We start from the raw sequence: 14,647 nt of genomic DNA, 5'->3' as shown, positions 1-14,647 counted from the left end.
CTTTTCCATTCTCTTTTATGGTAGCTTTTATACAATTTCCTCAATGATCTGAATGGAAATGTAGTTGGTGTCGTGGCAATAGCTTAATGTATGTTTTCTTAAATATTTTGATTCTTTATTGTTGGTTAGTTGTGTATCATGCCAGTTCATTAATGGTCGGACAATGGTTGTTCTGATTTGGTTTGACCTTATATGCAACTGGGTATTTGATGTTTTACTCGAGGCTTTGCAACTGTTAACTTCATTAACGTGGTTGTATTCCTGTGAATGATTCATGTAACTTTTGAAATGTCATATCTGAAATAGATATCAAACAAGATTCTTCCTTTTGCCAGTTTTCGTATTTGACTATTGAGTATCTTCGATTAAAGCTTGTCCAAATTTTTTTTTTTTTATTCATCATATTTACTTTTCCACATGAAAAATAATTACGAGAGCTTTGACTTAACCACCAAAGTAGGTGAAGAAAAATACTGACTTTTACTTGGGTTGTTTCAACTTGGTCTTGAAGTAATGGTAATTTACTAACTTCGTTTGAGAAACAAATATGATTAATCAAATCATTTACGCGCCTGACGACGGCAACATTGTCTCGATTTTGTCATATTTAGTTATTTACATGAGTCGGTTAATCGGTTTGTCGTAAACGAGCTTAATAATGTAAATGTCAACTATCACTTTTATATGATGTCAAATCTCATAATACATATAGTGAGAAAAAGGTTCGTTTTATTTTCCAACGTCAAAAATAAATTTTAACTCTTTTACTCAGCGACAAAATAAAAAACGAGAGATAAATCTCCAAAATGCTATGACATGCATGCAACTAAACCGTAATTGGTTGTCTTAAACCGGCACGGGAAATCAAACTCCCAACCGCCGCCATATCTCTACAAAACACTCCTTTAACCACCACATCTAACTTGTCGTTACTCTTCCTCACAACCGTCATTGCCACCGCTTTATTACCATCCATCGGCGTTTCAATCCGTCGATTATCGATTGCAACCGCTTTGTCCGCTTCTACGGTTTCAATGTCACTCAATACGGCGTAATATCCCTTCTGGATCAATCTATAGAGTAACAACGTTGACATTCTCGCTCGGTTCTTAACCGAAACTAATTCTTGCTCATCGATTATATCGAACCGGTCTATAGACGTCATTGATCTCTCCGATTTATATCTTAGATTCAGTAACAAGTAAGCCCTGTTCAGCTCCGATCTCGAGCACCCACGTTCAATTCCCATCAATGAGTAATAATCCTCATTGCCGTTTTCTCTGTTTGTAATTTTCTCCTTCATTTGTTTGATATTAGTGGTCAATACACATAATTTTCCCGGGATTTCTCTGTACCGGACATTATGCCGTTTCCAAACCGGGCCGGTTAATGACCGGTCACGTAAAATTGAATTGAAGAGGAGTTTCAAGTGTTCGAGATCGTGAAGCGAGTCGGGGAAACACCGTATCGATCGGAACAATTCAGCTCTGGTTTCTAAAGCTTCTATGCACGACGGTTCTAGGGCTAGGATTAAGTTGCAATCGGCGATGGAATCCGCGATTCGGCCGGCGGATTTATAGGCGAAGGCGCGACGAATTAAGCAATAGACGAGGAAACTCTGCGGTGCACCACGACGGCTGTCTATGATCTTAGAGAAATGGCGGATGGATTCGGAGTAGAGACCGGCGTCAAGTGCTGCGAGCGCCGCTGTGCGCCGTCGGAGGAAGAGCTTGGTTTGGGAGAGCATTTGCGATACGATCTCGGATTCGGTGATTGGTTGTGGCTGAGATTCGGAGGTGGAAAGGTTGAAGCTATCTTCGGACCAGCAAATGCTTTCGCGGCGGAGCTCCGCCGTGGCTAGGCGTTTACCGGTTTGGAGTAGGATGATCGCGTCATCCATTAAACCCAGATGGTAACAAGCTTGGCCCAAAACCAAGTATCTGCCACAGAGAAGGGAAGATCCGAATCAGTTACGGTCGGGTCAACACAAACTCGGGTCATAATTAAAAAGAATGAAATACCTCCATTGCCCTTGTACTTGAGAATTATTACTTAACCCTGCCATGACCTTCTTCTTCAAGTAGGAATAAGAGAAACACTTGAACGACGAGTCATGACTCGGTGAGCCACTCGGAAGAAGAAGCATGAGAGAGGAAAGCTCCGATGAAGCGGCGAAGACACTGCTGACATCTTCGTTATCGATTCTAAGACTGGGAATGTAATTGTGAAGCAAAACGGCCACGTCTTTGAAACGACGAAGGTAGAGAAGCGATCTGGCTTTGAGTTCCAGAGCGAGTTCGTGGTGAGGAGAGATAGAAAGCGTTGAATTCAAGAGACTGAGAGCTGATACGATGTCGTTTGGATCTTGGCTGGTTATCAAATCCTTCGCATTCTTCATGTACTTGTCCACTTTCTGAATCAGATACAGTTTTGTACACATTGAAGATGATATATATTTCGATAAACCTAAGAGCAAAAGTTTGATTTATGGGTTGAAGTATTTACCTTTCTGTTACGTTTCCACCAAGGATGAATCGCCATTGCAGTAGTTTTCTGGTTCTCAAATTCTCCGGAAAAGCAATGAGAAGACGAAGTCTCTGTTTTTTTCCTTAATACACAGTGAATTTAAAGGTGAGAGAGATAGGTGGGAAACTGGAAAGATGATAGAGAGTTGAAAATCATGTGAAGTCAATCATCTTAAATACGAGAGGGCTTTTGATAACAGAGGTAGATAAAAGAAAGCTAGACTGACGGATTTGCCCTTGAAAGCTTATAGCTAAATTAATCTTCCTTCAATAGGTCGAATGTGGACAATGTATTGACGACCATTGAGTGATTACAAATTCTACTTAAAAGTAGGATTGACAATTTGAAATTATCGTAACGTTTATGCAAGAAAAAACAAAGTCTTTCTCTCGAAGCCAAAAAGACTCGTGTTTTCTACTATTTGTTTATTGCCCCGTCGTAGACTAGCGTTACTTGTTTTTGTTTTTGTTAAAAGTTCTGTTTAAATTAATGCACTTTGCTTTTGGATTTACCAAATGTCTATCAATGAATGCACATGTGTATGTTGACAAAAACACAAGGCTCATTTGTATTTTTTATAGATTTCTTTCATCATACTCTAAGAAGATTAATGACAATCTTTAGACATAATTAGCAAAAGTGTTTGTATTATCATATACTTGTGTATATATTTCCGTAGAGTAGTCCACAGAATCTGCAATACATAGATCCAACTAATACATTTTTCAAAAATTAAATCTAAGTAGATTATATGTGTGTACAATATACATAGGAATAGGATCCATGTAAATTAAAGGTTTGAATGGTGTTAAAATAGTAATAAGAGGAACATATAGAAGTAGATAGAAAAAAAAGAGAGGAGAATATGTTACACATCCATAAACTAGTTGAAAATTTTCTTCTACTTTTGTATTTGTGCTTTACATTGTTAATGAACAAGAAAAGAATTCCGAAAACAACCTTTATTTTAAAAAATCCGAGGCCATACAATTCAATTTTAAATACATCTTTTGAATTATAAGAAACAGATTTTCTTCTAGTTTTGTATTTCCTTTTTCAAATTCGTTTCGTTAGAAACATTAAAATCTCTTAAAAATATTTTGGGAACAACAAGAAAAGTGAAAAGAAAAAAACAGAGTCAAGACTTGATGACTCCAAGAGTAGAAGCTTGAAGCGACACCGTATGACTCTCATCTCCAATATGAATCCCATGATCACCGATCGGAATCCTTCGGTTCCCGGCTCGGTCCACTACACTTAAATACTTACACACGTGTATATTCACCTGCACACGCTTCTTCTCCCCAACCGCCACGTGTACTCTCTCAAAAGCAACCAGCTGTTTCTTCGGAGCCCATTCTCCACCCGGCGGAGCCGAGAACACAAGCATTGTGTGCGTCCCATCTCTCGAGCCAACGTTAGTAACTTCCACGTGGACTCCGAGAGAGAGACGATCACACCTAGCGTGCGTCACACGGATTGATTTCCCTGAAACGGTGCCGTTTCTTCCACGAACAGCTATAGGAATCACTTTTGGCGCGTCGGCTATGTTGTGAGTAAAGCGCGTGTAACTCAAACCATGCCCGAACGGGTAAACAACTGGACCGTCGTAGAACCGGTAAGTCCGACCCGGGATCCGCTTCGAATGGACCGGCCGCATCGACATTTCTGTCATTGGTAAATTGGTTAAATAATCTTGCGGATACCAAGTCATCGGAAGCTTTCCTCCGGGATTAGCACTGCCGAATAAGATATCGGCGATTGCGGTACCACCTTCTTGACCCGGATACCCGGCCCAAACAATCGCTGGAATTTTCCGATCCTTCTCAGCAAAAGATATATCGATAGGCCCACCAGACATCAATACTAAGATAACTGGGCCTTTAGCGGCCTTAGCAACTCTAGAGACAAGCTCTTGTTGTTTCCCAGGCAAAAGCAAACTGTTTCTGTCCTTGAACTCCGCTTCAATAGACTGATCCAAACCCATCACAAGAACCGTCGCATCAGCTCCACGAGCCGCTTCAACCGCGGCATCGAACAATCTATCATCCATGCAGTGTACGTCCACGCAACCCTTTTGATGAATGGTTCGAGCATAACCGGTAATACCTTGAACCGGACTGGTATATCCACAAGCAACCCCTGCATAATTACCAATCATTGTGACCGTAGCGTCTGAATTAGGTCCAATTACGGCGACAGTTCGGTGACGTTGGCTTGAGAGAGGTAGAGACGAGCCGTGATTTTTGAGTAGGACGATTCCTTGTTGAGCTGCTTCGAGAGCTAGTCCTTTGTGAACCGGTGTACACACGTGTGCCGGTCCAAGGTGTCCGTACGGTTGAGCCGCTATATCGCCATCAAACATTCCTAGTCTCATTTGGACTGTTAGCGTGTTGATTAAGGCATTATCAACATCGGACTCACGCAACAAGTTTTTCTTCACCGCATCGATTGTATGGGCTCCTAGAAATGGCCCACAATCTAAATCCAAGCCTACACAATCAACACACAAGATTGGTTAGTTTAAGGAAAAATATTCAATTTTAATTTTCTACTAAAAATCAATAATTTTATTTACCAGCTTTGATGGAATCAGCGGCAGCTTCTTCAGGAGTACCAGTGTAATGTTGGGTATCGTACAAAACACCGACAGAGTCACAATCAGACACGATATACCTGTTTGCAGAAAAAAAAAAAAATCAACGGTCAACGAAATTCTAAATTACATATACGGAATGTTTTGAGCTGACGTGGCGTGATCTTACCCGTTGAGACCCCATTGATTGCGTATGGTCTTCTTGAGGAGATTAGGATCAGCACATGTAGGAACACCATTAACTTGATTGTACGAACACATAATGCTCGCAACGTTACCTTCTTTAACACACATACGGAACGGTACGTCGAACGTGTCTTCTATGTCTTGCTTGCTTACCTATCAAAACCAAACACGTGAGAACAAAGAAAGAAGTTGAAGCAAGACAAAGAATAAAAGATTAAATTAAACCTTAGCGTTGAAATGGAATCTGTCGACGCCGTTCCAGTTATCGAGATCGTAAGCTGTGAAATGTTTGCAACAAGCAGCTACTTTTAACCGGCTACGGTCGTTTCCCTGTAACCCTCTGACGTAGCTCGCTGCGTATTTACCGGCTACTACTGGATCTTCACCGGGAGTTTCCTGTCCACGTCCCCAACGTGGGTCCCTCAATATGTTAACGTTTGGGCTCCAATACGTAAGCCCACCAACTCCACCGTTGTACATGGCCCTGGCCTCATTTGACACAACCTGCGAATCCCCAAGAGCGTAACTTAGTCGTGGTTAATTGTTAATGATAAAATGCGCATGACTAATGTTGCAAGTTGAGAGCATCGTATGCAACTTGCGGCTTGCCTCGATTTTAGCGAAAAGCGTACGATAAGTTCATATTCATTTCACCTTTTTAATAAATATTAAAATAGAGCAGTGTTATTTTTTAATATGTTATCTGATTAACTATAAATATCATTAAGTATTCAAATTAGTTAAAAATTGTTAGAATCAGATCTTTGTCGTAAATTGGAGATGGCATAAAAACGAAACCAAGAGCAGAATGTAAGTTACTTTAAATAAATTAGTTTTATTTAAGAAAAGTTACTTTCAATAGCGGTAGGCTAATAAGAGATTCGTGCGTATGTTTATTTGCATGAAGTACCGGACAAAATCAGAACATGAGAAGTGTCGAAATATCACAATTGTATATAAGTTATTTTAAAAATAAAAAACAAAAAACGAATATTAGTTCCGATAAAAGAGAATATTTCGATACAGTAAAAGTGTTTTACATATAAATCGCACTAGAGGTAATTAAATACATAATAAATGTGAGCTGTATATATATATAATTAACATTATTACTTACGTCATTTTCACAGAGAAAATAGTGAAAAGTATTTAGTAGTTAGATCGGGGGCACACACAAAAATAATTGAAATAGGTGTTTTTAACTTAATGGATAAAAGAGAGAGAAAGAAATAATCTGACCCGTCCGATGGATTCCCACAAGGAGGCATTGAAAGAAGCAACGGTGGTGATGACTTGAGGGAAACTGGTGGCTGCAGGGTAAACCCCACCGAACTTAGTACCGGGTCCCACATTTGAAACGCCGTGTAAAGCCTCCGACCACCACTCGTACCCTTTGATTCCTAGACGTGGTATCGCCGCCGCAGTGTTCCCTAACAAGCTCACTTTCTCGGCCAATGTCAACCGTCCGATCAAATCTCTGACTCTCTCCGGTATAGGAACTGAAAGCTGGCAGAATCTCAGTGTAGCTGTTGCTGCGTCCTTTGTATCGCAAGCAAACGTTTCACGGCTATGAACGCAAACGCTGCTGCTGCTTATCAAGAAGAAGAGAATAACGGCCAAGAACGCCATTTTGTGGAGAATCATTTCTTTAAAACAAATATTATTTACTCCTCTTCCTAGTTTCTTTTGGGTTTTATGGAAGAGAGAAAAATGGAAATGTGATGAAAGACTTGTGAGAGTGAAGTTTGCGTGTTATGTTTATATAGAGAGGCAATGATAATGGTATGATAAAGATAATGAGTAGAGCTCTCTTCGTGAATTTTCTTTACTCTATCAAGGAAATATCATTTTTCTTTAATATATATGAATATTTCGAAACCAAACATATTTAGATATAAAGAATTGGTTTTATATTTAAATTTACATTTAATTTGAGGAGAAGACAAGTTGAGAGATTTGATGAGTGAACTAACCTGCCATTTTGGATATGTAAATGGTTAGAAAGTGTTGGAAGACAGTTGTCACTATGTGGGTCCTGGTTCTTAAGAGACTTTTTTATGTGCAGTTAAATAGATTTGATTATAATTCGACTTTGTTAATCATATAATTAGTTACTTGAATTTCGTTTTATTATGTTAGGTTTTCATCGTAAGAAAGAAAAATGTTGGTTTATATCTGAAGCAATCTGTTTTGCAATTAGTTTTCTTTTTTTCTAACAGAACTTTTTGTTTCCCACTTGACAGGTAAACAAATTAACTTGGCTTGTACGAGATGTCACACCATTCTAAATTCCTTAACGATCTTTATTTTATTTTTGTTCTTTTTTCTTACATACATGTGGCCGGTGAAGTGGAATTGCACGAATCATTTCTTATATAGATGTAGATATGCGAATATTTATAATAGAGGAGTAATTTTTTTGTACTATTGCATCCTTTGAGCAGAGTAAATGGATGTGGAACAAATTTTGCGGATAATCAATTATATACAATGTTAGAACAAGTATAGATCGAATCTTTTCTGGTTGAGTATTAATGTTTTAGTCAATACATACTGTTTAATTTGTTTAATTACCCTTGTAAGAATCTTTTTCTGGTTGAATATTAATGTTTTAGTCAATATATATAGTGTTTAATTTGATTTTTTAGAAAAGTTTAGTCTGGATTTACCGTTTTCATTGCATATGGTTTGTATGATCCTTTTATACATATTTTGAATAATAAAAGATGACCACAATTTGAAAAACAAAACCGTGAATAAAGGCAGATAAAAACCGTGAGAATAGGAAAGGATAAATTAAATTTTATTCGAGCGACTAAGAGGTCACGAAGAAGAAGGCAACGTAATAAGTAATTGAAAAAAGAAATAGTAGTATAAGTATGGGCATGGTGTGTCGGAAACAGACAGCAACTTGTGCTCTTGTTACTTCGGTGTCCCAAATCTCACACTCTATTGGCTCATATCTTCGGTGTTCAACTGTTCATTATGAAATTATTACTACTAAAGTAATAACTCATTATTGGTTATTGCGATCCTTGGGAAACACCTAATCAGCAATAAAACTTCCAAAACTTTATTTTTACCATATAATTAAAAACAAAACGCCACGGACTGTAACTTAATTAATTAGCACCACAGAATTTGTATGTTCTAAGTTTTGAGTGGGAAAACCCTTGAGTAACGCATTGATCATAAGAAGAAATGAAAGTAGTCAATGGAATATAAGGGTACTGAAAAGAAGAGTCCCGACCAATTTCATGAACAAATTAAAGTAGTAACTTTAATCCTAACCCATCTGTTTTGTGTCCCACCAAAAAACATACAGTCTTGTGTGTCTTTGTACTACTAGCTATGATCTCTAGAGCCATATCAAAGAATCGTAATCCCGAATATATAATGCTAAGATGTGACTCGTGTTGGTCTTGCTACCACCAAATCTCACAACCATCTAATCAAATCCCTATCACACTCACTTGCTTTATAATGAAACCAACATCGGAAAGATTTCAAGAACGCAAAGTAGTGAGATCAAGAGAGAAAAAAGGGGAGTTACAATGGTTGATGAGAAAGTGATTGTTGATGAAGTTGAGACAAGAGACGCTTATAGAGTTGCGTACGTGATCCATTTCTTGTTGGGTGCTGGTAGTTTAATACCATGGAACGCTTTGATCACTGCCGTTGATTACTTTGGCTACTTGTACCCGGACAAGCATGTAGAGAAGACTTTCACTGTGGCTTACATGAGCTGTTCGGTTCTTGTTTTGGTTTTGATGATGACTTGGAACACAAGGATGAGCTACAGAGTGAGGATGAACTTGGGGTTTTCCATGTTCATCATCGCCATGATGATTTCTCCCCTTATAGATTGGGTCTGGAAAGGTGAAAAGGGTGAGAATGTTTCTTACATGTTGATGGTTGGATCAGTCGTACTCTGTGGTTTAGCTGATGGAGTGGTTGGAGGAAGTTTGATTGGTTCAGCCGGAAAGCTTCCTAGACAGTACATGCAAGCAATTTTTGCCGGCACTGCCTCTTCAGGTAAACCTAGTTTCCTCTTATGTAAAACGTTAGTCTTGTAAATTAAACAGAATGACACATGTTTTGTATAGGCTAGTGTTGGTTTCTTCACAATTCCGATTTGAAATCCTCACAACTTTGAGCTTATACTTAGATATATAGTTAAGCCAATGAGTTGAGTCATTGAACTTGTCAAAAGCTTATTAGGTTATCTCTGTTTTTGCTAGGTATTATCATCTCCCTCCTTAGGATTGCGACTAAAGCTTCGCTGCCACAAACACCGCAGGGGATGCGAACCAGTGCTCATTCCTATTTCATAGTCAGCTCTACCATCCTCCTATGTTGCTTCATTTCTTGTAACGTGCTACACAAGCTACCAGTAATGCAACAACACCTCAAGTTTCATCAACCTTTGCATTCGACTCTGACAATATGGATGGTTGGGAGGAAAATCAAGTGGCCAGCTTCGGGTATGCTAATAATCTACTCTGTTACCTTATCGATATTTCCAGGATTTATAGCTGAGAATTTGAAGTCCCAACTTCTCCAAAGTTGGTATCCCATTTTGCTCATCACTGTGTACAACATATCGGATTTCGTAGGCAAGTCACTCACCGCACTCTATCTATGGCAAAGTATAAAATCGGCTACATGGGCTTGTATCGTTAGGCTTCTCTTTTATCCTCTTTTCTCTGCATGTCTACGTGGACCAAAATGGTTAAGAACAGAAGTGCCAGTGGTTGTCTTGACGTTCATGCTAGGTCTTACCAACGGCTACCTCACTAGCGTGCTCATGATCATGGCTCCCAAAACGGTTCATGCATCAGAAGCAGAACTTGCAGCCATCTTCATGGTTGTTTTTCTAGGACTAGGTCTTGTTTGTGGCTCTGTTATTGGTTGGCTCTGGCTCATCTGAACCTTATATTGAAATTCATCAGAACTTATTTTGTCAAAAAGTCGAGCATATATGAAGCTAGCACAATGAGTTTCGCAAACTTTTTGTTTCACTCTACCTCATATTCGAGTACTATAGACTACTTTAATATATTGTGAAAAAGTAAATACTACTACTTTGCCTGAATCAATATTTCCCCAAAAATACTTTAGCGAGCACAATGTATGTGCCAGTGTTCTGATTAGTAATTACAAAATCAATAAATAAGAAAGGGGGAAAAAGGAGTCAAAAGTCCACTTGCGGTGTGTCCTTACCTTGTCTTGATTGGTGGAACCTTTTTTTATTAGAGTCTACGTGTGAAATATTATAAATATATTTACCTGTATAATAAATCGTTTAATGAATTTCTTGGATATACATTGTTATATTACTGTCTTCTTGGATTTTTTTTCTTTTTTTTGGATTGTAAACTTAATACTATACTTCTCTTAGTTAATATTTGTATGTTGCATAAATTCATTGTCTTATGAGATTAATAACCATATACATATTTTGTCTTTATATGTAGTATGTTTAAGAAAATTTAATATTTTATTATTCTTCCGAGAATATGGATAACAAGTGTACACCCATTACTTTTGAGCACGAGATATCTTGCATATATATTTTAACCTCTTCTGTAATACTAATAAGGTGTATATGGCGAATAAAGTGTTTATATTATGAAATTTAAATAGAATAACAGAGTACAATAATGAAATTTATAGAGTATTATTGGTTGATTGTGAATAAAGCAAAGTGTTGAAAACAAAGGAGGGGCTAATAATGAACATTGGTTGGGTCCTTAAGATAAAAAGGAGGGAGCAGTTATAACGTTAAACATTATCCACCACCATCATGTTCATATGATGTTGACATTATTAGCTGATAAGATCTTCATTTTATTGCTTGTTAATTCCCATCATTTTATGTAACAGAAAAAGTACTTAAATCACTTCAACCAAGAAAAAAAGCTCAACAAATATACGAAATGAACATTTCAACAGAATTCAGTTCCACTATGATCCAATAAAAAGTTATGTTTGGTTTTTCTAATAAAAAAGAAAGAAAGCGAAAGGAAAAAGATGACACAGAGAATGGGCATTCTTATCCATATTACACTTGCATCATCGACCGAGGGAGGGATAAGGAATGAAATTGTCATTTCTTTTTGTTTCTTCTACATAAATTTATCTAGAGATTGTTCATGTCAGTGGACCAACCAGAAAAGGTGAAAAAAGATAGCATATAAATATAATCTTATTTCCCATAATATGTTCAAATGTCTATTGATTTTTTATATATATTCAATTTTCATTGATACCAAACACCATCAATGGAACAACCAAACAAGTGCATGCATACACATTTCTTGTTAGCCAGAAATACCTTTCATATTCATCCCTTTCTAGAATAACATGGGTTCTATTATACTCCCTCTGTTTCTAATTAAGTGTATTTTAAAAGTTTTTTTTTTTTTTTCAATAGAAGTGTTGTTTTCACTTTTCTATGCAAATATTAAATATATTTAATAGTTTTTAACAAATTATATTTTACATCATATTTTTTATTGGTTGGATTAGTTGTAATTAATGATGTTTTTATAAAAAAAAGATAAATTAAATAAGATTTATATGTTTTCTTAATTTGTGTGCAAAAGCCTTAAACTAGAAGGAATATGTATAAATTATGGTGTTTTTTGAATGGCTTTGAAAACATATCGTTTTAGTTCAGTGGTCATGACATCCTTTTCTTATTCAAAAATATTCAGTCAGATTTTAATTCTTTTAGTTCAATGCGAACAAAATTTAAATAAAAAATATTCGGATTTTTTGTCAAGCAAATTTCTGGTCGATCAAACAGATCATGATTCTATAATTATATAAAACTTCGAGCTTTTTTTCCTCATCATCACAACACAACGATGTTGGTTTTATAGGTTACGTTGATCAAAAGGTCAGAAGAAATCTTTATATTATTAAGTAGGGAGTTTGTGTTTTTTTTTGCACTTTACGTTGAGAATTAATTAATGAATTTGTTGCTTGGGAGTTAATGTAAACCGAACCAAAATTTGTTTTATAATGATTTAGCCGGTTTTACTTTACATAAAAAAACCTTAAGATAAATGCAGTGTTGCACAAGGCCGACTCATATAAACTGTAGGCCCATGAAAACGAAGCCCATATATATAAATGGGACGATATTCAAATTTTTCTTCGATTTAGGACTTTGGAAACCCTAGGCGTCCTAGTCGATTGCGAGATCCAACCTTATCTCTCTGGTAAGTTTCTTGCTCCTGATCTCTCTCGCTATTTCTTCATCGGAAAATACACGATTTCGGCTGTGTTCCAATCTCTTTTCCTAGGTTTGGTTAGGTTAGGTTTTTAGAAGAAGATTCGTCTTGAACGATGAAGAAGCCTACGAACAAGCAGGCTAAGGCTTAACATTGGTCTTTTGGGACATCATTAACTCTCCGGTTCCAGATGGTTGTGACCCTCGTGTGGTCCGTCCGAGTATTAAACGGCTTTTGGAGAATGAAGGCTACTGTGGTCCTCTCACCGTCACTGCTGTTGGCAAACTAGCGAACGTCCCTACTGACACCCTGAGAGCACTCTATTCCAGTGGAATCCATCTTATCATCTCCCCCTTCGGCGGTTAGATATCTTCTCGAAACAGAGGATTCTGCCTTGTGGCATTGCTCTGTATGCTGCCTTGATCCTCCTGCCCACGGCTTTGAAAATTTCATCACACATCTATCAACGGGAGATTATAAAGTGATGGTAATTAATCAAGTGTTTGTTTCACACATCTACCTGTTTTTTTTTTTTTGCCTTTGTTTGACTTGTCCATGTTCATTTAATGTTCCAGCTGAGTTTACCTAGGAATACTGTGCCTCGTCCGCCGGTTGATCTCTCCAGGGGGAGTAAGCTACCAAAATCATGTTTTACTTTGTTTGCCCACCATGCTTTACCACAAGCTTCACTTTCTCTTTTATAGTTGCATGTGACTGCTTATCTGATGGAGAGCGATATGATGAGTCGCGATCAGCCCTGGACAGACGAGCGGCCTCCACTTCCTACAGATTTATCAACAAGACTCGCTAAATTGAAAGACTTGGAGGCTGTGAAGTACGAGGGTGAGTCGTTTGTCTATTGGGACATCAACTTGTGTCCGCTTCCCCCATACTGTGATGCTAGTCTGGTCGGTCCGCGCAGCAAACGCTTCCTGAAGAATGAAGGCTTCTCTGGTCCAAGAAGAAGCAAATTATGGAAAAACAGACATATAGATTCTATAGAGACACTTAAAGCGATAGGGCGATCTTATTTGATGTATTGAGAGAGCCACTTGAAGCCTTCACCATATCCCATTTTTCTAACAATGCTGCACATAAACACCTCCAATGGTCTCACATTCGAATCAGTTAGATTCACTTTGCCTTTACCAGTTGTGAAATTGGAGAGGCCAAGATGGAATCGAAGCTCGTCCTCAGATGCAGCGTAAGGTATGTCGATTTTGTTTCCTAAGATGAGGAATGGGACAGTGGCTAAGGATTCGTCTGAGAGAAGTGCATCAAGCTCCTTTTTTGATTCTGCAAATCTCTCCTGGTCATAAGCATCCACTAAGTAGACCAGAGCATCAACCTGTGAAAACCACTCAACAAGAATCAATACCCTTTAGCTTCGAGAGACGACGAGTAAAGAGAAAAGAGACAAAGAGGAAGAAGAAAACTTGTGTGGATATTCTAAGCAAGTATTAAAACGGCAAGCAGCGTGTAGATTCTGAAGTTATTGTCTGTACAAACGGCAAGAAGTGTGTAGATTCCTGTAATAATGAAACGGCGCCGTCGTGTTAGCCCACGCACTATTGCAAGCTTTTGGACCGAGTGAGAGGGCCCATTGAGAGGAGATATTTGCTTAGCAAGTGGAATGGTCTCTTTCAAATACTCTCTTATCTTTTATTTTTTTCTACAACACACATAAGTAGTTCAAAATCGAATGGTATAATATTAGTGATTAGTAACCGAACTTCGGGATTTAAAAATTGTTCTTTGTTTACTTCAACCTACAAATTTTTAAATTCAGACGAAAAGATATTTCTATTTGTAGCATTTTTTATTAATTTTTGTCAACGTATTTTCTAGTAATAATGGGAGGATTTTGCCGACCATCAATATTGTTTTTTTTTCTTTTCTTTTGATTTTTGTGGATGTTAATAATAATCAGCCGAACCAAAACTCCAACGTAGTAGATAAGATCAGAACAGAATAAGATAAGCCCAAATGTCTGCGTCCAAGTGTACTTTGAGAGTGGGAAAAAGTTAAAAGAATTCTTATGTGTGTTCGCATTTAGTCTTCTTTATCTCAACGTGTGCAAAAAGTTTTGCATCGCCAT

General features: G+C 37.7%; 4 protein-coding genes and 2 long non-coding RNA genes across 8 annotated transcripts; 2 read left to right on the top strand and 4 right to left on the bottom strand.

Annotated features, from left to right (window-relative positions):
• Positions 1–690: 690 nt before the first annotated feature.
• AT1G02650 (Tetratricopeptide repeat (TPR)-like superfamily protein) lies at positions 691–2,687 on the bottom strand. Of its 2 annotated transcripts, NM_100145.2 has the most exons (3): positions 2,506–2,687; positions 2,022–2,413; positions 691–1,940 (listed from the first exon to the last, which is right to left on the bottom strand). In NM_100145.2, the coding sequence occupies exons 1-3, from the start codon at positions 2,539–2,541 to the stop codon at positions 827–829; spliced, it is 1,542 nt and encodes a 513-aa protein (NP_171765.1). In that variant the 5' UTR covers positions 2,542–2,687; the 3' UTR covers positions 691–826. The 2 variants fall into 2 exon arrangements, with proteins under 2 accessions (NP_171765.1, NP_001321610.1); NM_001331349.1 differs by having other exon boundaries at positions 2,022–2,687.
• A 786-nt stretch (positions 2,688–3,473) lies between these two features.
• On the bottom strand, positions 3,474–7,227 carry BXL2 (beta-xylosidase 2). Its single transcript, NM_100144.3, has 5 exons — positions 6,548–7,227; positions 5,534–5,812; positions 5,292–5,461; positions 5,105–5,202; positions 3,474–5,019 (listed from the first exon to the last, which is right to left on the bottom strand). Exons 1-5 carry the CDS (start codon positions 6,950–6,952, stop codon positions 3,665–3,667), a joined length of 2,307 nt encoding a protein of 768 aa, NP_563659.1. The 5' UTR covers positions 6,953–7,227; the 3' UTR covers positions 3,474–3,664.
• Positions 7,228–8,646: 1,419 nt separating this feature from the next.
• Positions 8,647–10,635, top strand: AT1G02630 (Nucleoside transporter family protein). Of its 2 annotated transcripts, NM_001035857.2 has the most exons (3): positions 8,693–9,343; positions 9,550–9,792; positions 9,925–10,635. In NM_001035857.2, exons 1-3 carry the CDS (start codon positions 8,863–8,865, stop codon positions 10,236–10,238), a joined length of 1,038 nt encoding a protein of 345 aa, NP_001030934.1. In that variant the 5' UTR covers positions 8,693–8,862; the 3' UTR covers positions 10,239–10,635. The 2 variants fall into 2 exon arrangements, with proteins under 2 accessions (NP_171763.1, NP_001030934.1); NM_100143.3 differs by having other exon boundaries at positions 8,647–9,343; positions 9,550–10,635.
• A 358-nt stretch (positions 10,636–10,993) lies between these two features.
• AT1G04137 lies at positions 10,994–11,510 on the bottom strand. The gene has a single exon (NR_138656.1). It is a non-coding gene; the product is annotated as an other RNA (long non-coding RNA).
• Positions 11,511–12,470: 960 nt separating this feature from the next.
• Positions 12,471–14,153, bottom strand: AT1G02620 (Ras-related small GTP-binding family protein; the record flags this gene model as incomplete). Its single annotated transcript, NM_001331348.1, has 3 exons — positions 12,471–12,977; positions 13,070–13,928; positions 14,137–14,153. 2 exons carry the CDS (start codon positions 14,151–14,153, stop codon positions 13,577–13,579), a joined length of 369 nt encoding a protein of 122 aa, NP_001318907.1. The 3' UTR covers positions 12,471–12,977; positions 13,070–13,576.
• Positions 12,753–13,174, top strand: AT1G04133. The gene has a single exon (NR_138655.1). It is a non-coding gene; the product is annotated as an other RNA (long non-coding RNA).
• Positions 14,154–14,647: the final 494 nt, after the last annotated feature.

The sequence above is a fragment of the Arabidopsis thaliana genome, assembly GCF_000001735.4.
Source record: "Arabidopsis thaliana chromosome 1 sequence".
In the NCBI taxonomy this organism is placed as follows: Eukaryota; Viridiplantae; Streptophyta; class Magnoliopsida; order Brassicales; family Brassicaceae; genus Arabidopsis; species Arabidopsis thaliana.
Note: the sequence above shows the minus strand (reverse complement) of the source record. Positions and strands in the feature narration are given on the sequence as shown.

Coding starts and splice junctions, on each gene's coding strand:
- AT1G02650 (NM_100145.2), bottom strand. CDS start 2,541: ATGGCGATTCATCCTTGGTGGAAACGTAACAGAAAG. Junction 2,414..2,505: donor GGTGGAAACGTAACAGAAAG/GTAAATACTTCA, acceptor TATCTGATTCAG/AAAGTGGACAAGTACATGAA. Junction 1,941..2,021: donor CAAGTACAAGGGCAATGGAG/GTATTTCATTCT, acceptor TCTCTGTGGCAG/ATACTTGGTTTTGGGCCAAG.
- AT1G02630 (NM_100143.3), top strand. CDS start 8,863: ATGGTTGATGAGAAAGTGATTGTTGATGAAGTTGAGACAAGAGACGCT. Junction 9,344..9,549: donor TGCCGGCACTGCCTCTTCAG/GTAAACCTAGTT, acceptor TGTTTTTGCTAG/GTATTATCATCTCCCTCCTT.
- BXL2 (NM_100144.3), bottom strand. CDS start 6,952: ATGATTCTCCACAAAATGGCGTTCTTGGCCGTTATTCTCTTCTTCTTG. Junction 5,813..6,547: donor TGTGGGAATCCATCGGACGG/GTCAGATTATTT, acceptor GGGGATTCGCAG/GTTGTGTCAAATGAGGCCAG. Junction 5,020..5,104: donor CGCTGATTCCATCAAAGCTG/GTAAATAAAATT, acceptor TTGATTGTGTAG/GCTTGGATTTAGATTGTGGG.